At 43.2% G+C, this 20,172-nt stretch overlaps 1 protein-coding gene across 1 annotated transcript in view; it reads left to right on the top strand.

Moving 5' to 3' along the window:
• The window catches only part of TRAPPC11 (trafficking protein particle complex 11), a 179,683-nt gene that overhangs the window by 138,628 nt on the left and 20,883 nt on the right, over window positions 1-20,172 (top strand). Inside the window, exons 23-26 of the mRNA XM_030191512.1 lie at window positions 1,405-1,524; window positions 2,318-2,383; window positions 13,719-13,875; window positions 19,645-19,756. Coding sequence (XP_030047372.1) covers window positions 1,405-1,524; window positions 2,318-2,383; window positions 13,719-13,875; window positions 19,645-19,756 — 455 coding nt within the window. The remainder of the gene's footprint in view (window positions 1-1,404; window positions 1,525-2,317; window positions 2,384-13,718; window positions 13,876-19,644; window positions 19,757-20,172) is intronic.

Genomic DNA, 20,172 nt, shown 5'->3' with positions numbered 1-20,172 from the left:
GCACTATCTGGGCAAAGTGAGGGTGGTGGTGGCAGCTATCTGGACAGTGGCGATATTCAGATTATCCAGATGACTATTTGAATAAAGTTAGTACAGAAAAATTGCTGTCTTTAAATAATTTGGAGAGCTGTCCAGATAGCAACTTGCATATTGCTGCTATCCAAATTGCAACAGCACTGACTACTGCACAGGTATTCTGCACCGGCCACAGTCCTGATAGCAGCACAGAATATCAGTGATTTATTTAAATGCCACCATGGGCACAAAAAAAACCCCCACCAACTATGGCATTTTGAGTACCAGTTCATAAGAAAAAAATGGGAATGATATAAGAATATGTACTTACCTAAAGAATCCATTATGTTGAGATATATACTCTAAAGAGAATCGACGTGTGTGGAGAACTCAGACTCCTGATGCAGGCCTTTTGGCCGAAACACAACGTTGTGTTGAGTCACTTTGATTTATAATAAAACTTTATTTTATTCAATACATTGTGAGCTCCGATCCCTGGAAACTGTGGTTTCACTTCCAACTTCTTTTTGCTTCCCAATATATATACCCTTTCAGCATCTTCAAAGCAGTGATTTTCTTTTAGGCAACTGGGCCTTGTGTTTCTTTGTTGCATTGTTTGCATTTTGCAGACACTCTTGTCTATCCTTCCTTCTCTGATAGGTTTTCCTTTCTACAGGTTCCTCAGTGGGTCTCAAAAATCAATGGTAGATACATTCAAAATCATAATCTTATTCTTCAGGACTGTAGGAACATATTCCCTGGCACACTTTTTTTGTTTCATTTTCTATTCCTCTCTGCTGTCCCCTTGTATTTATATCCACCCCCCCCCCCCCCCCCCTTCATCTTTGCCAAGATCTACTCCATTCCTTCCAAATCCTCTATGTATTGAGCTTTGTTTTCTCTGCCCTTTTAGCGAAAGAGGTAAGGTCTTGATTGTGCATGTGTACACCTGCAAAAACAGATGACTTCTCTCGTCTCCACATACATATGCTGTTCAAATGACATTCTGAGAATGTTTTCAAGTTATGATTATTCTTTGAAGGAAACGTTAAAGCTTGTTTTAAAAATCTTTTTTTTTCTTTACATTTTATTTTTTAAAGCACCAATTTTTATCTGCATTGGCTTTAAGAATGTGAATTTTGTATAAAATTGTTCTAATTAACTTCAGTATGAATATTATTTTTAAAGCTATGTGAATCTTTGTATGTCCACAATAAGATAACTACTTTGAAAGAAGCAGCTTTGAAAGAATTTATATCTGACTTTGAGTAGTCTGAGACTGCAGATTATCCTAGGGGTTCTTTGTTTAAATTCCATGTCCCCATGCTTTTAGGGTAGAATTCAGAGAAACAATTGTCAGATCAAGAAAATTTTCATTACATTTTACAGATTGAAAAAGCAATATACACACGTTGTGCAACAGTCGGAACAAGAATATTTTTGGTCTACGTTTGCTACCTAGTAAATACTACTGTTGAAGACAATGAGATTATTTGTAAGTGCCATAAGGTAAGATAGAAAGTAAATCCATTTCTGGTATGCTTTTCCATATAGAACATGGTAATATACAAATAACATTTTTGAAAAAGCTCTGGTTCACTACCAAGTTTCAGTTGTCTTTTCTCGCTCCCATCATATTTCCTGAAGTCCATATACTGAAGCTAGAGGTTCTTAACCTAGTCTTTGGACCACACCCAGCCAGCCGTCCTGGTTTTCAGAATATCCGCAATGAATTTGCATGGGAGAGATTCTCATGTACCCCATTGTATGCAAATCTGTCCCACATATTCATTGTGAAAATCCTGAAAAACCTTACTGGCTGAGTGAGTCCTGAGGACTGGTGCGATTGGTATTGAGAGAACATCTTTTTTTTCTCCCTCACTACACCCCCCCCCCCCCCCCCCCCCCCCCCAGTTCCTTCACTTTCCTCTATCTGAGGTGGTTACTGTAACAAATACTTGTGATCAGAAAATTGGAATTCAACTTCTGTTTGGAATTCTGCTCAGTGCAGATCTTCAGTCTGCCAACAGGTCCAGGGACCATATAGAGAATACCTCAGTCAATATCAAGCCTTTCTTTAACAAAATGTGTTTAGATAATTGTATAGGTTTTGTCTTGTGAGAAATTGTTTACTTTAATATGATTTATAGAACATTTATTCTTGGTGGCCACTTGACCATTTAGGCATCCACAATTGTGAAAATGTAGTTTGTGTATTAGGGTTGATCATTTTCTCTGTTACGTTTTTGAGAAGCTGTATAGCATATAATCAGAATGCATTTCCACTTCTGTTTTGATACAGGATGAAACTGTAACTATTGAAACAGTCTTTCCTTTTGATGTTGCTGTTAAATTTGTTTCTGCAAAGGTAAGCAAGCACATGGTAATTCAGATTTCAGCAATTTTGAAATACTCCCATTAACGATATGAATGAAGTGGGGTAGAAAATTTTGACATTTGATTGCAGATGGATACAAGTCAGATGTTTGGTATTTTGTAAGAGCATTATGATTAGATTTGTGTGCTGTTTAACAGAATGCTTTCATACAAAGCATAGCACAAAAACTCTATGAAATGTTACAATACATCCCAAAAGAGGATCAGAAATCTGGAGGTTGGATGACAGCATAGGAAGACAGAGCCAGTGGTTTCATGTAGACTCACCGGCCTGAGGCATGAGTATTCAAAGTAAAGAGTAAGAGGAGATGTCAATATTAAATGAGAAAGAAAGCAACAGCAAAATGGGCAGAATAACAACCTTACTGAACTTGGAAGAATTTTTGTGGAGAGATCGAGGCTTATCCAGGGGTTACAGTTATTTTATTTATAACATGCTAAAGCCGGCAGCAGATCATAGCAGATTACATAATCAAGATAATAGATCAAGGGACTAGGATATAACATAGTATTACAAAATTAAATGAGTAACAACTTTAGTACTTGGTCAAGACATGCTTACGAAATAACATTGTTTTTAATCCCTTTTTAAAAATATTAATACTGGACCTAAGCTTTAAATCATATGGGAGAGAATATCAAAAACTAGCTGCTTGATACAAAAACAGAGAAGTAACTATCTTCTTTGAAATTATCCCTTCGGGACTTGGAAAAGATAAAGCCATTGTGTTCCTAGCATTATAAAATTGGCCAACCATTGATCTACAGATAAGATAAATCATATATTTAGGTGACAAACCAGAAAGAATTTTAAAAATCAAGTAACCCAACTTAATATTCCGGCATCTTTTGGAAGCCAGTGTAACTTCATGAAAAAAGAAGTGATCCTATCTGACTTTTCAGAGAAAAGATTAACTGCACAGCCATGTTCTGGATCGTTTGAATCATCTTTACAGATGTATCAAGAGCCCAAGATAGACAATGTTACAATAGTCCAATTTGCGTAAAATCAATGATTGAACTACCAACCTAACTTGGTCTTCATGTAAATATTTCCTAATACTTCTCAATTTCATTAACATACAAAAAATGCTTTTGATTTTCCATTGACAGTTTATGATTCAAGGTAATACCTAAGAGTTTCACTGAATGATCCAATATATAAACTTCACCATCAGTCCTAAGGTTTGAATCCATAATTTGATTCACCCTAGAACTGACCAACAAGAACTTGTTTTATCTTTGTTCAACTTCAAATAATGAGAATTCATCCAGTCATCAGTAAATAAAGAAAAACAATGAGAAATGTTTTGATACGAGTCCTGTAGCTCACCGCTAACTGGAAAAAGTATGGATATCTCAAAAAAGAAAGAACCTCTCTCCTATAATATGCAAAGTACTATTCAAATACTATATTCCTATAGAGTACAAAAAGTAAGAAAGGGAAAAAGACTCAGCACCCACACCTCAACCCAACAGACTTTAGCAGGGTAGAAAGGACTTAAACTGGGTTAAATTTTCTTCATCGGCATAAAAAACCCTTTCATACAAAATTTTGTTAAAACTCCAAGGAATGTTCAGTTTTAATGGATCCACCCAAAACTGTGGTAAACAAAAGAAAAAAGCAAACACTTAGCTTTTGACTTAGTTGAAGATTCAAAAGTGTATATAAAGTCAATTACAGATGAAGACATGCCAGCCTTCCCTCTTTAAAACACCTATCCAAAGAGGACATCAATACATTAAAAAGTACTGGCGATGGATAACGGCACGCCTGATGGTGAAAACCACTTCTCCAATAGGACACCTTGCATTGTAACTCGATAAACTCTACATGATAAAACCCGTCAAACCGCATCAGCACTCTCCAGATATTCCAAAACTATCCAAGATTTCAAGTAACACTCTATGATCAGCAAGATCAAAGGCACTGGAAAGATACAACTGCATGATGCATGCCCACCTTTACTTACAATTTGCTTAATATGATCTAACAGAAAACAAAGTTTCTGTGCTATGAGCAGCACGAAAACAAGACTGAGATGTATGTAGTAGCTCATATTGATCTAGATAGTTTACTAATTGATTTGTCACTAGACCTTCCATAACTTTTATAAAATAAGGGATATATACCACTGGTCGATAATTGACAGTATCACTCTTGCATTCCTTTTGGATTTTTTACTATAGGTATCAAGATAATCTCAGGTAAGAGTCCTCTTTCCAATGAAGCAAAGCCAGTTTAAGTTCTAGAAGTGCTGACTTCATTAGATATGTGGGGCAATTATCAAGTAAGCAATTGGACCTTGAAAATTTAAAACAAAATAAATCCAGATCTTCCATAGATATTTTGGAGAAAACACTCCAGCTGTGATCTGTTGGCCAGCCATCAGAAGGGAGATGATCAAACATGGCCCTTTTATCACTCCCATCATATTTGTGTAAAGTAACAAAAAGATTTGTTATTTTAAATTGAAAATAATGAGCCATTTGAGTAGTAGTAGGGGTGATTCTCCAGCTTTATCATAAATATGCATAGTATCAGTTAATCTATCAACTATTTGAAAACGTTTACCTGAGCTTAAAATATCTCTATCAATCATAAAAGAATAGTATTTTTTTCTTTGCACTAATAGCCTTTTTATACCCATTTATTGCCTTTCTCAAAATAGACTTATGATAGAGATAAATACGATTTAAATTTCCTTTCCAGTGATCTACATTTTTATTTGACTTTTCAATTCTAGACTATACCACCTATTGCCTGGCTGCTTGATCTTTTTCTCACACTTAAGTGCTGTTTTTAACACATCCATACAAATTTTATTCCAGTTTATCATTCAGTTAACCTGTTCTTTATCTACTGTTGGAATCTGAGATACAATATCTTTCCAAAACTGTAACTCATCAATTTTGTTCCTACATGTTGTTTTTAAGGGGTTAGATCTTAATCCTGTTCTATGTTGCTGTAATGATAACCAGTTTATCACAAACGAAGACAGAAAATTATCAGACCAAAGTGTTTGACACCAAATTGTTTTTAGAAAAAGTAATTTCATTTGGAGCATTACAAGAGAAGTTATTAAATCTAATTGATGCTCCTTTTCATGGGTTGATTGCCAATCAGGTAACACCAGATCCAGGTTATCTAAAAAAAAAACTACTAAGTTCAGACCTTTAGTATCCTCCAATTGCTTCAAGTGCAGGTTTGTGTCTCCTAACACCAAGTTATAAGATTAACTTAAAATATTCTTAACAATAAAATCATAAAATTCATCCTTTGCACTCAGCCACTTGCCTGGAGGACAGTAAAATAGAATACAATTTAAAGATCCTGCTAAAGTTACATGATAAAATCTCCAAGGATGGTGAGCTAAAAGACTTTTTTTTTTCATTTTTATTCAGTTATATATTATACAACTCTTAGAGAGATAATACAGGAAATTGGAAAATCTTAACATGGAGAAATATTCAATGTTATCAATAACAGAAATCAATTTTATTTTATTTTTTGTTACATTTGTACCCCGCGCTTTCCCACTCATGGCAGGCTCAATGCGGCTTACATGGGGCAATGGAGGGTTAAGTGACTTGCCTAGAGTCACAAGGGGCTGCCTGTGCCTGAAGTGGGAATCGAACGCAGTTCCCCAGGACCAAAGTCCACCACTTTCGTCCATTATAATTAGGTAAGTTAGATCAAAGAAAGTAAAAAGAACACATTATACTTAGGAAATTAATTACTAAATTAATGCTACCCAGCTGGCTTACTCCAAGCTATCATACACTGTACTGTCTGTGACTAGATTATAACATTAAACTCTTCTTTAGACAGCAAAAATTCTTCTAAGTGCTTGGGATCAAAGAATTGAAATTGCTTAGACTGGCATAATATTCGACATATACAAGGAAATTTAAGTACAAAATTTGCACCTAATGCCAAAGTCCTTGGGTGTAGAGCCAAAAAGGCTTTACACCTTTTCTGTTTTTCTCTGGACAAATCAGGATAAATTCTTATTTTAGATCCCAAGAAGAAAGAGTGTAAATGACGACATGAAAGTTTCAATACTGCATCTCGATCCATCTCCTCCAGAGCAAAGGAGACCACCACAGTAGTTCTCTTTAATAACCTCTAGTGAGGATTCTAAGAAGGATGTGAGGTCCATAGAGTCTCCTATTTGGGGTTGAGGAATTCCAGATATAGATTTTACATTACTCTGTAAATACTGTGCCCAAGTTATTGGAGTTAATGAATTCCCAGACATTCCTAAGATTTCAACCAAATATTTTTAACCATTTCTATTGGTGTAATTAAAGGTGATCTGGGAAAATTAGCCTCAAATTAAGTCTCCTAGATTGATTCTCTAAATATTCCTCAGCGACCCTCCAGACCGGTCAAGACGCGTGGGTTATGTCCTCCTACCAGCAGAGGGAGACTGAGAAAACACTAAGCTTTTGAAGCCTGTATATATAACCTGTGCAGAACCTCCACTAGCCAGTATTTTCTCAGTCTCAGCAGAGGTAGCAGTTGACAGCCTGTGCAGTCTCCAATAATCTGGTGAGGTAGTTTGTCATTGGGTCGTAGGATTTTTTCCTTCCAAACTTTATTCTGTTGCAGTACCCTGTACGTGTGTGTAAAAAAAAAAAAAAAAAAAAAAGTGCTTTGGGGCCCTGGGTCTGGTGGGGCCCAGTTTTTTCCCCCTGGGGTGTTACACCTATGTTTGGGTCCCTCCCCCTGTGCTGCTCTCTATTTCTGTTTGCTTGGCAGCTTTGTGCCTCGGCTGCTTTCTCAGTATTGTAGCCTTGAGTGCCTTACAATTTCCAGATGCCAGAGTTAGAGTACTGTGCCTTTAAGGTCAGTTATTGTATTTCATTTTGCTTGCCAGCTTTGTGCCTCGGCTGCTTTCTCAGTATTGTAGCCTTGAGTGCCTTACAATTTCCAGATGCCAGAATTAGAGTACTGTGCCTTTAAGGTCAGTTATTCTATTTCGTTTTGCTTGGCAGCTTTGTGCCTCGGCTGCTTTCTCAGTATTGTAGCCTTGAGTGCCTTACAATTTCCAGATGCCAGAATTAGAGTACTGTGCCTTTAAGGTCAGTTATTCTATTTCGTTTTGCTTGGCAGCTTTGTGCCTCGGCTGCTTTCTCAGTATTGTAGCCTTGAGTGCCTTACAATTTCCAGCTGCCAGAGTTGGAGTACTGTGCCTTTAAGGGCATTTATTTCTTTATTTTCAGCGGGGTTTAGATTCCTTGCTGGAACGAGGGAGCAGCGCTTTCTTCAGTGCTTTTGCAGTGTGAGTGAGATTTTGGTTTGGCGCGTTTGCTGAACAGCTTTTCCCGTCCCTCATGGTTTATGGCGGCCCAGCTCCTCCGATGTCGCGCGTGCTTGTGGCGAGGGGTAGAGGCACCGGGCGCTCAGTGTAGCTTTGCGGTGCACCTATAAAAGTGGCTGTGGCTCCCCCCGACTTGACCGCGGAGGGATCGATGGTGTCGGGAGTCTCCGGGTCAGCGAGAGCGTAGGCAGGGCCGCTGTCAGCGGGAACAGTTTCGGCGGGAACAGCCGCCATCTTGAGTCCGACACGGCCCATGGAGCCAGCTGTTTTTGGGCCTGCGGCCTCCGTTTTTGGCACAAAAGGGCCTAATGACGGTCCAGGAATGGTGGGCTTTCCTCCAGATTTTGTCTGGACGCGGTATCAGGCCTGGAGATCGGGACCCCCTCCCCCCCCCCCCCAATTGGAAGAGGGGGCTGTTTTCTGCTTGGCTGAGAGACCACGGTTAGAGTGGTCAGAGGACAGGCAATGTTTTTCTCCTGTAGCTGCAGAAGCTGCGCTTAGTGATCTGGGGGAGTCAGATGGAATTGACGGCTCTCAGGAGCAGGATTGTTGGATTCCTGGAGAGGATCCTTCAGTAGTGCGGATTTTCCATAAAGATGAGCTGTCAGAACTCATAGATCAGGTGTCGTCCACCCTTCAGTTTGGTCCTGAGGAGGCTTTGGGGGAAACTGTCCAGGATCCGTTGGTGAAGGGCATTCAGCGTCAGGCGTGATCCTTCCCTATGAACAAGGATCTCCGGGAGATGATTTGTCAGGAATGGGATTTGCCGTGTAAGGTGGCAAAGGCAATGGTGAGGCTTTATCCCCTCCCTCAGGACGATAGGGATTCCTTTAAGGCTCCCATGGTAGATGCAGTAGTGACGGCAGTAATTATAGCTACGGCTATCCTGGTTGATGGAGGAACGGCCCTCCGTGATCCTCAGGATAGAAGGTTGGGATCTTTTCTCAAGCGTAGTTTTGTTTTGTCGGCTCTAGCCCTGCAGGCCTTGGTTTGTGGGGGTCTGGTAGCTCGGGCATGTTTTCGTTGGGCCGAGAAGCTCCTGGATGATTCGGTAGATGTTGCTTCATCCTTTTTGTCTGAGGCTTTTATGATTTGTTGCGTACTTCAGACAAAAAATATGGCTATGGTTGTGGGTCTCTGCCACTTAAGGGAGCTATGCTCTTTGGAGAAGATTTGGACAAGTTAGTGTGAGGTCTTAGTGATACCAAGGTTCTATGGCTTCCAGATTTTCGGTTCAAGGCAGGGGCCAGAACTAGTTCCTCTCGGGGACGGTTTAGGGAGGCTCAGCGGTATAGGCCGGGCAGATCGAGTGGGACCTACCCCTAGCTGTCTGTTCGTCTGTCCAATTTAGATTGTAAGCTCTGTTGAGCAGGGACTGTCTTTTCATGTTAATTTGTACAGCGCTGCGTAAGTCTAGTAGCGCTATAGAAATGTTTAATAGTAGTAGTAGTAGGACCTCTAGGGGTCGGTTTTTCCAGCGCACACAGTTCTTTCGTGAGAGTCGTCGCGGAGGGCGTGGCTTTTCCGCGGGAGGTTAGTATTCAGGCCGCAATTCCCAATGAAGGTGTGGCGGCTTAGGCTCTGTTGCATGTTGGGGCTCGGCTGAGTCTGTTTTACCAGAGCTGGGCCCAAATCAGGTCAGATCAGTGCGTTCTCAAGGTGTTTCGAGGCGGATATGCGCTGTAATTCGAAAGCTGTTCTCCCGAAGTGTTTCTGGAATCCCTCTGTCGGTCTTGGAGCAAGAGGGCAGCAGTGAGGGACACTCTGCGGTGGCTGCTCGCGTTGGGAGCCGTGGTTCCTGTTCCTTCAGATCAGCACCGCTCAGGGTGCTATTTGATCTATTTTGTGGCCCACAAGAAAGAGGACACTTTTCGTCCCATTTTAGATCTCAAAAGGGTCAATGCGGCACTCAAGGTGCCCTCTTTCCGAATGGAGACGTTGCGGTCGGTCACTGGTGCGGTCTGGAAAGGAGAGTTTCTCACTTCCCTGGATTTGACGGAAGCTTATCTTCACTTTCCTTCGTGCGGCCTTTTGGTTCCAAGTTACAGGGTCCGATTCGTCGGTTCCTTGCAGAGAAGGCGCCGACGGCCCATACTTATCGTCAGGTCCTGGGCCTGATGGCGGCGACCATAGAGGTAGTTCCGTGGGCCAGGGCGCACATGCGTCAGGTACAGTCAGCTCGGCTCAGTCGTTGGTCCCCTCTGTCGCAGGACTTGGAGAGGTGTTGTCCGCTGTCGGTGGCCCCTCGTCTCAGTCTTCGATGGTGGCTCAACCCGCGCAATTTGGGAGTCCCCACAGGGGCTGGTAAAGGTCACGGATGCCAGTCTGCAAGGTTGGGGGGCCACATTGTCTCAGTCAGGTAGCTCAAGGCCGGTGGTCTCGGGCAGAAGCAGAGTGGTCCATCAAACCGGCTGGAACTCGGGCCATTCGGGTGGCGCTCCAGGCCTTGCCGTCGGTGGTTCGCCACAAGGCAGTCCGAGTGCTCTGCGACAACGCCATGGCAGTAGCGTATGTCAACCGTCAAAGGGGGACGAAGAGCCTTGGCGGCGCAGTTGAACTCATCCTCAGGCTCTCTTGGCAGTGCATGTGGCCGGGGTAGGTCACATAGATGCAGATTATCTCAGCAGGCACACTCTAGATCCCAGAGAGTGGTCTTTTCTTCGGTCAGTGTTCCAGCGAGTTGTGTCGGTCTGGGGACTTTCGGTGATAGATCTTAGGGCAACGGCTCGCTATGCGCAAGTTCAGAGATTTTTTTTTTTCAGTCGCTGAAGAGACCCTCGAGCGGAGGGAATCGACGCTCTTCTGTTGCCTTGGCCTCGGGAGTGGCTGTATGTGTTTCCTCCGTGGCTGTTAGTCGGTCAAGTAATATAGCGCATCGAACATCACTCCGGTCGGGTGATTCTGGTGGCTCCGGATTGGCAGCGTCGACCATGGTACGGAGACCTGGTGCGGTTGGCAGGGGCGGCGGCCCTGCCTTTGTTGGGATCAGTTCTGTGTCAAGGCCCGATAATCAAGCCGGATCCGGCTCGGTTTTCGCTTACGGCTTGGCTCTTGAGCGGCACAAGTTGAAGAAGAAGGGGCTTTCGTCCAGTGGCTTTGCTACGATGTTGAGTTGCCGTAGACGATCCACTTCCTTGGCGTAGGTCCGGGTTTGGAGAATCTTTGAGCACTTGTGTGAAGACCATCGAGTTCGGCCGTTTCGCTCTTCGGTGGTGGAAGTTTTGGAATTTTTGCATGATGGTGTTGATAGGGGTCTGGCCTTGTCTACACTGAAGGTTCAGGTGGCAGCTTTGTCATGTTTTCGTGGGAAGCTTCAGTGAAAGTCCTTCGCTTCTGTGCCTCAGGTAGTGCGTTTTTTGAAGGGTGTTAAGTTGCTGCGTCCGCCTCAGTGACGGATGGTGCCTCCGTGGGATTTGAAGCTAGTTTTGAATGCTTTGATCAGGCCTCCGTTTGGGCCTCTGGTATCGGCATCTTGTAAGGATTTATCTTTAAAGATGGTCTTGTTGGTGGCGATTACTTCAGCACGGAGGGTTTCAGAGCTTCAGGCTTTGTCTTGTAGGGAACCATTTTTCTCCTTTCTGAGGGAAGGTTTCGTTGCGGACGGTGCTTTCCTTTTTTGCCCAAGGTGGTTTCCGAGTTCCATGTTAATCAGGTCATCTCTCTGCCAGTGTTCAGTGATATGGCTGGAGATTCGGAGCAACGTGGTATTGCCAAGCTGGATGTCAGGAGAGTTTTGAGTTGTTATCTCTCTGGAACTCAGGACTTCAGAGCCTCTGACCGTTTGTTCGTTCTTCATGGTGGCCCAAAGAAGGGTGCAGCGGCTCCTAAGGTGACCATAGCACGGTGGTTGAAGGAGGCGGTTGCATCTGCTTACTTGGTGAAGGGTCCTGTGGTGCCTAGTGCTGGTCTGCTCATTCCACTAGGGGAATGGCAGCCTCGTGGGCGGAGAATAGTATGATTTCTCCATTAGATATTTGTCGGGCTGCGGTTTGGTTTTCGTTGCATTCCTTTGTGAAGCATTATAGGATTCCTGTGCATGCGAAGGACGAGGTGCGCTTTGGGGCAGCAGTTTTGACCTCTGGCCTTAGTAGGTCCCTCCCGTAAGTTAGTTACTGCTCTGGTACGTCCCACGCGTCTTGACCGGTCTGGAGGGTCGCTGAGGAAGGTGAAATTAGATCTTACCTGCTAATTTTCTTTCCTCTAGACCCTCCAGACCGGTCAAGAGCCCGCCCTGTCTGTATTGGAGGCCAGGAGGTGTGTTTGTTGGATAATTCTTGGCTGCTGTAGATTGTTGTTTCTCTAATTGCAGACTCTGTTTATTTCTGTTTTGTGATAGGAGTCTGGGACAGGTGAGGCTCTTCTTTGATAGTCCACCTGTAGAAGCCCAACTGTTTTATCAAAGGCAAAGGAACATGTTTCCGTAAGAGCAAGCGGAAGATGTTTCTTGTTTTTGCAGTTTACTGTGACCACGTACAGGGTTGCTAGTTGTTGTTAGTGTTTTTTGTTTCTCTGCTTTGTCAGGGTTATACTGGCTAGTGGAGGTTCTGCACAGGTTATATATACAGGCTTCAAAAGCTTAGTGTTTTCTCAGTCTCCCTCTGCTGGTAGGAGGACATAACCCACGCGTCTTGACCGGTCTGGAGGGTCTAGAGGAAAGAAAATTAGCAGGTAAGATCTAATTTCACCTTCCAATCGACAGAAGATAACATTTCTGTCCCTAATTGAGACTTGTCCCAAAGATTTCAGTTTTTGGATTTTTTTCATCTAGAAGTTTCACTTCAGAGGATTGTTGAGCAGTTGCCTGTGCCTGGATAAGGACTGCTTCAGATAATACCTTGATTTCACTAGTGTTTTTGGTTATCAATAATTGTAAAGAAGACTGTAAGTTAAATGTCAAGTCCCAGAGTGACTGACTCCATTGTCACTACAGCTGGTTTTGCCAAAAGCCCCATAGAAAAAGCAGGAAGGGGGGCCTTAAGGGACTGGTTCAGAGTACTTACTATCTGTGATGGCAATATTTGTGCTGCAATTTGTTCATCCAGCCAGCTGCCCCTAGTCGTTTGTCCCACCGTAGGCAGGTTCCCTCCCTGCACGTTTGGCTCCTCTGCATTTGGAGACTGAGCTACAGGACTTGACTCCACGCTGTTCCTTCCTGGCTGTGGGGGAGCCACACATAGGACGGGGCTCAAGGAGACCCCGTCGACGCTGCTGGCCAGCGCTGACGCGCCGGTTCCAACTGCTGGAGAAGAGACTTGCCTGGGACCAGATGTCAGCCGGAACCGCTCCAAAGTCGTCTGATGATGAAGGTGGGTCCTGGTGTGGGGGGGGGGGGGGGGGTCGAGGGATTCTCCCGCACCTTCCCTCTCCTTTTCCCCATTGTCCACGGAGATCAGGAGCCGTTCACAACAGTTCTTTGAGAGAGTATCTGGGCGCGTCTGGTGCAGTAAAACACTACGGCGCCATCTTGGATGAAAAAAGATTCTTCTAAATTCACTATGAAGAAGTCTTTAAACTATCAGTACAAACATAACAAACCTGCATGCATATGTCTGATTGGACAGGTAAATCTACATTTATTTATTTATTTATTTATTTATTTATTTATTTATTTATTTGCAGCATTTGTATCCCACATTTTCCCCATACACAAGCAGGCTCAATGTGGCTTACAAGTCAATAAGAAATAGGGTCAGGTAAGAGAGGGGTACATGTGTAAAATAAAGTACAAAATAATAAGGAATAAAATGGTCCTTTGAGGCAATATAATGTAGGGTCTATTGAGTAGCATCAGTAGGGTAGGCCTTACAAAACAGATAGATAGGTCTTAGCGCCTAAAGACTTGATGATCATGCAGCGTTTTCACACAGTTCGGCAACATAATGAGGAATGGAACAAGCTAATTAGATGAATATAATTTATGATGGGAGCATCAGTAATTTCATCTTGTTTACATCACACCTTTCTTTTTCCTCCTGGCAGTTTGAGCATCTGGACAGAGTGTATGCAGACATACCATTTTTATTAATGACAGACATTCTTAGTGCTTCTCCATGGGCTCTCACCATTGAAGCCAGTCAGCTACTTCTTGCTGATACTACAATAGCAGTGGATCAACTAGAATCCCATGTGGAGAAAGGTGAGTTCTCAGCTCATTCTTACCTATTCAAAAAGAATAATTATTTTATACTTGGACTGCTCACCTCCCTTCTTTTCAGTCACATAATGAAAAGTTCTATATTTTTGTGATTAGTGATAGTACATTGTTGCCAATAGTTTTTCACTTGTTTTCTGTACTGACCAGAAAAGAAACCTTTGAAGCAAGATGATTTGCTATGGTTATTATTACAGTCTTCCTTTTCTGGATCTCCCATGGGGAAGCTGAAAGGACACTCTTATTCCATCCCTTATGTTCTGGATAAGGGTAGAAAGCTTATTGCACTAGTGTTGCCAGAGTTTTATCTGTGCCTTGCTACTTTCAGTTATTTTGTAATACGCCCTCCCCCACCTTTGTTCTGCAAAAGTTACCAGACCTTGGAGCAGGCTTTGTTGTAAAGCGGAGGTGTAGTAACCCATTGTACAGTTTCTTGGTTGTTTAGGCCCACCCACCCCTAGGGTTACACTTTCTATATAGTTTGCATAATCCATTCTCTATCTCCAACAATAAGTTCCATCCAAATTACAGCCATTTTTGAGAGCAAATCATTTCTGATTGCAGTGACTCTTCAACTCTCTGCTTTTATCAGGTGCTTGTCCTGCTTTAGATTAAGGATTTCTTTTAACATATACAGTACTAATATATATACTGTAAGTAACACAGAATAGAAGGATATTAGTTATCTTCCTTCACTCAAACTTACTCATCACTATAGGTTTTTCATTTTACCCCATTTCAAAAGGTGAAAAGAAGTTACTGTCTGTAGAGATGTGGCCCTGCTAGCACTGTTGGTAGTAGCAGTATTGTTGGACGGATAGCGAAAGGAATTATTGTCACATAGCTATTACCTATTAAGTGAGACCAGTTTTTGTTCTTGGTCTCTACTTTGCAAGATTGATCCGTTGAATTAGGCCTACAACCAAACACAATAAACTGCACAACATATTAAAAATGAAGAAATAAATAAATAATAAGGAAAAAAAGAATTTCTAAAGCCTAAAAGGAAAAGCTAAATCGTATATCCCAATAACAGGCAAGGAAGTATACTGAACTACATCCACAAAGTAGATCTGAACAGGCTCTTAGATCTCACAGTAAAACCACCTGCTTCCTGTAATTGCTTCTTGTAACTTACAGAACAGTTGATGGTGAATATAGGGTCGGGTCTTTAGTATGCCTCTTTTTTTTCTTTGTTCTTTATCCTACTACTACTACTACTAACTAGCATTTCTAAAGCGCTACTAGGGTTACGCAGCGCTGTACAATTTAAACATAGAAGGACAGTCCCTGCTCAAAGAGCTTACAATCTAAAAGACAAGAGAACAATCTAAAGACAAGTGAACAATCTAGAGGACGAGTGAACAGATAATCTGATAGGGTGGATAGATTGGAGGACGAGTGAGCAGTTAATCTGATAGGGTGGATAGATTGGGCCATTTCATATTTCTAGAGCGGTTAGGCGCCGAAGGCAGCATTGAAAAGGTGAGTTTTAAGCAGAGATTTGAAGATGGGTAGGGAGGGGGCATGGCGTATGGGTGAGGGAAGATTGTTCCAGGCATAGGGTGAGGCAAGGCAGAATGAGCGGAGCCTGGAGTTGGCAGTAGTGGAGAAGGGTACTGAGAGAAGGGCTTTCTCCTGGGAGCGGAGGTTGCGGGCGGGAACATAGGAGGAGATGAGGGTGGAGAGGTAGTGAGGAGCCGCAGACTGAGTGCATTTGTAGGTAAGGAGGAGGAGCTTGAATTGTATGCGATATCTGATCGGAAGCCAATGAAGTGATTTGAGGAGAGGGGTGATATGAGTATATTGGTTTTGGCGGAATATAAGACGTGCAGCAGCATGCTGAACGGATTGAAGGGGGGATAGGTGGCCGAGTGGGAGGCCGGTGAGGAGTAAGTTGCAGTAATCAAGGCGAGAGGTAATGAGAGCGTGGACGAGAGTTCTGGTGGTATGCTCAGAGAGGAAAGGGCGAATTTTGCTGATGTTGAAGAGGAAGAAGCGACAGGTCTTGGCAGTCTGTTGGATATGCGCAGAGAAGGAGAGGGAGGAGTCGAAGATGACTCCGAGGTTGCGGGCAGATGGGACGGGGAGGATGAGGGTGTTATCAACAGAGATAGAGAGTGGAGGAAGAGGAGAGGTGGGTTTAGGAGGAAAGACGAGGAGCTCGGTCTTGGACATGTTCAGCTTCAGGTGGCGGTTGGACATCCATGCCGCAATGTCGGATAAACAGGCCGATACTTTGGCCTGGGTCTCCGCGGTGATGTCAGGTGTGGAGAGGTATAGCTGGGTGTCATCAGCATAAAGATGATATTGAAAACCATGAGACGAGATCAGCGAGCCCAGGGAAGAGGTGTAGATTGAGAAGAGAAGGGGTCCAAGGACAGATCCCTGGGGAACTCCAACGGAAAGTGGGATGGGAGTGGAGGAAGATCCATGGGAGTGTACCCTGAAGGTGCGGTGGGAGAGATAAGAGGAGAACCAGGAGAGGACAGGGCCTTGGAACTCAAAAGAGGACAGCGTGGCAAGAAGTAAATCATGATTGACAGTGTCAAACGCGGCGGAAAGATCGAGGAGGATGAGGATGGAGTAGTGACCTCTGGATTTGGCCAGGAGCAGGTCATTGCAAACTTTAGAGAGTGCCGTTTCAGTCGAGTGCAGGGGGCGAAAACCGGATTGAAGTGGATCGAGGATGGCATGAGAGGAGAGAAAATCAAGGCAGCGGCTATGAACGGCACGCTCAAGTAATTTGGAAAGGAAGGGTAAAAGAGAGATGGGGCGGTAGTTGGAGGGGCAGGTAGGGTCAAGTGAAGGTTTTTTGAGGAGAGGTGTGACAACGGTGTGCTTGAAGGTGTCAGGGACAGTTGCAGTGGAGAGAGAGAGGTTGAGGATGCGACAGATGGCGGGGGTGACAGTATGGGAGATGGTGTTGAGTAGGTTGGTGGGGATGGGATTAGAGGAACAGGTGGTGCATTTCGAGGAGGAAAGAAGGCAGGAAGTTTCATCCTCGGTGATCTCAGGAAAAGAGGAGAAAGAGACCTGGGTAGGTTGGTTGAGGGAGAGGGTTAAAGGGTGAGGAGGTGGTGGTGGCTTGGTCGTGAACTCAAGGTTGATCTTATGCACTTTGTCGCGGAAATAGTCGGCCAGTGATTGAGGAGAGAGAGAAGGGGGAGTAGGAGCGGGGGGCACTTTTAGGAGGGAGTTAAGGGTGGTGAAGAGACGACGAGGGTTGGAGCTGAGAGAATTGGTCAATTGGGTGTAATAGTCCTGTTTTGCACGGAATAGGGAGGAGTGGAGGGAGGATAGCATGAATTTGTAGTGGAGGAAGTCTGAAAGGGTACGAGATTTCCTCCAGAGGCGCTCAGCGGATCGGGTGCAGGAGCGAAGGTAACGGATGCAAGGAGTCAGCCAGGGCTGGGGATTGGTGCGTTTTGTGGGACGGGAGATGGATGGCGCGAGGGTGTCCAAAGCAGAGGAGAGAGTGGTATTGTAAGCGGAGACCGCTTTGTCGACAGATGCGGAGGATGTGATGGAGGGGAGGAGATTAGAGATAGTAGATGATAAGGTGGAGGGGTCAATAGCCTGGAGGTTCCTGGAGGTGGTGGTTAAAGTTGGACGGGGTGGAGGGGGGGGTGAAGAAGTGTGAATGTGATCAGGTGATGGTCGGAGAGAGGAAGAGCTGAGATGTGGAAATTGGAGGGTGAGCCAGAGGAGGAGAGGACGAGGTCAAGACAATGGCCGTCGCGGTGAGTAGACTGTATCTGTATCCACAGATACAGTCAATAGAAATAGAATAAAATAAACATAGAAAAGAAAATAAGATACCTTTTTTATTGGACTAACTTAATACATTTTTTATTAGCTTTCGAAGATAGCCCTTCGTCAGATCAGAAATAAGCAAATTTGATAAGTAACAGCATATATAAATGAAACATCAAAGTATTTCAATGACAGTCTGAAAGGATGAGGGAGGGGTGGGCTAGATGAGAAACAGAGAGGGCTGAGAGGATGGGGGACAGGGAGATATGCATAGTGATTAGAGGGTGACAAAGCAGTGAAATTTCATGGTTTATAATGGGCTAGAAAACCCAGATCTTTAAGTCCTGTCTGGTGGGTGTCAAAATATTTAATCATTTTAACTTCAAAGGTCTTGCGTTCCTGTATTGTTTTAAAGTTTCCTTTAAGTATTCTCACTCTAAAATCATTAGTACAGTGTTCTGGTTTTGTAAAGTGCTGTCCCACAGAGGTAGCATCTTGGTTGGCACTTTTCATATGATGTCTATGTAAATTAAACCTCTTCTTCAGGATCTGGCTTGTTTCTCCAATATAGCACCCTTTGTCACATTTTTTTACACTGGATGACCTATACTACATTGGAAGATGAGCATGTGAAGGATTCCTTTATGTTGAATATTTTTCCTTTCTGAATGACTATGGGGTCTTGTGAAATGTTTTGGCATAGTTTGCAGCTGGATATATTGCAAGGATGTGTGCCATTAACTTCTTTTTGCATCTCTGTTGAGAGCTTGCTTCTCACTAGCTTGTGTTTTAAATTGGGTGGCTATCGGAAGGCCAGCACTGGTGGGGATGGTAATATCTCTTTCAGTAGTTCATCCTCCTGGAGTAGTGGCTTCAGATCTCTTATGATTTTCCTCAGTTTTTTATTTATTTTTATTTATTTATTGCATTTGTATCCCACATTTTCCCACCTATTTGCGGGCTCAGTGTGGCTTACAATACATTGTGTTGATGGAAATACAATTTGTTACAACTCGATTATGGTTACATGTGAGGAGTTAGGTTAGAACAAAGTCTACGTATCGCTAAGGGGAATAAAACAATGGAGATCTCTTATGATTTTCCTCAGTTTTTCCAGCTCTGGGTTGTATGTCACCATAAGGGGGGGGGTTCTGTCTGTGGCTTTCTTTTTCTTGTATTGTAGCAGATTTGCCCTGGGTGTTTTGAGAGAGGAGGCAACATTCTTGGGAGATTATTTTGGGGTTGTATCCTTTCTGTTCGAAGGATGCAGTCAGGATTTTGAGGTGCCTATCTCTGTCCCCTGGGTCAGAGCAGATACGGTGGTATCTTGTGGCTTGGCTGTGAATAATGGATTTTTTTGTATGTGAAGGGTGGAAGCTGGAGTTGTGGAGGTAGCTGCATTTGTCTGTGGATTTCCTATATATGGATGTTTGTATGTCGCCATTGCTGATTGAAACTGTGGTGTCCAAAAAATTGACTTTTTCTGGGGAGTAGTCAATTTTGAATCTGATTGTAGGATGATATGCATTGAAAGAACTATAAAATTGTTTTAGAGTTTCTTCCCCCTCGGTCCAAATCATAAAAATGTCGTCAATATACTGGTAGTATTTTAGGGGTGTGGTCTGATATGTATTCAGAAATATCTCTTCCTCTTCAGCCATAAAGAGGTTAGCATATTGGGATGCTGCCCTGGTGCCCATCGCAGTGCCCATGATTTGTAGGTAGATATCATTGTTAAAGTGGAAACAGTTGTGAGTTAGAATAAATTTGATTAATTTTGTAATAGTTTCTGGTGAGTATTGATGGTCCAAGTGTGGATGTTTTTAGGAGCTTCTCACATGCAGCTAATTTTTTGCCTCCTCCCTCAAAACACCCAGAGCAAATCTGCTACAATACAAGGAAAAGAAAGCCACAGACAGAACCCCCCTTATAGTGACATACACGAAAATGCTGCACCTCTCCATATGGTTTGCGTTATTTACGTAACATTTTTGACAGTTGTTTTACAGACTGGAGAGAGCGCTAGTGAATGTTTTTGCCTTCAGTGTCCACCCATTTCTACTGGTCAAGGTGGAGTGGCTATTGGACGTTATGTAATTTCGTGGAAGAGGTAAGTCATAAAATGTCCTCCATCCTGAAATGTCCTTCATTATGTAAATCCACATTGTACTGTGCTCAAGTAGATTTCTGTATGGAATCTGTTATTTTCTTGGCTAATCTTATTAAGAGTTACATAGTATTTAAGCCATTTTATTGAAATTTTAAGGTTGAGCATAGTATAAGGAGGAGATTAGGTCTGTTGTTTAATTTTATTGTACCATGCTTCACACCCTGGGTGCTTTGATTCCATCCTCTTTCCCTTTAAGAATCCTTTGCGTTTGTCCCATGCATTTTTGAATTCCATCATCATTTTTGTCTCCACCACTTCCCCAGGAAAGCATTCCAGGAATCCACCACCTTCTCTGTGAAAGTGTACTTCCTGACGTTACTTCTAAGTCTACCACCTTGTAATCTCAATTCATGTCC

This window comes from Microcaecilia unicolor, chromosome 2 (assembly GCF_901765095.1).
Source record: "Microcaecilia unicolor chromosome 2, aMicUni1.1, whole genome shotgun sequence".
NCBI classification, from domain to species: Eukaryota; Metazoa; Chordata; class Amphibia; order Gymnophiona; family Siphonopidae; genus Microcaecilia; species Microcaecilia unicolor.
Note: the sequence above shows the minus strand (reverse complement) of the source record. Positions and strands in the feature narration are given on the sequence as shown.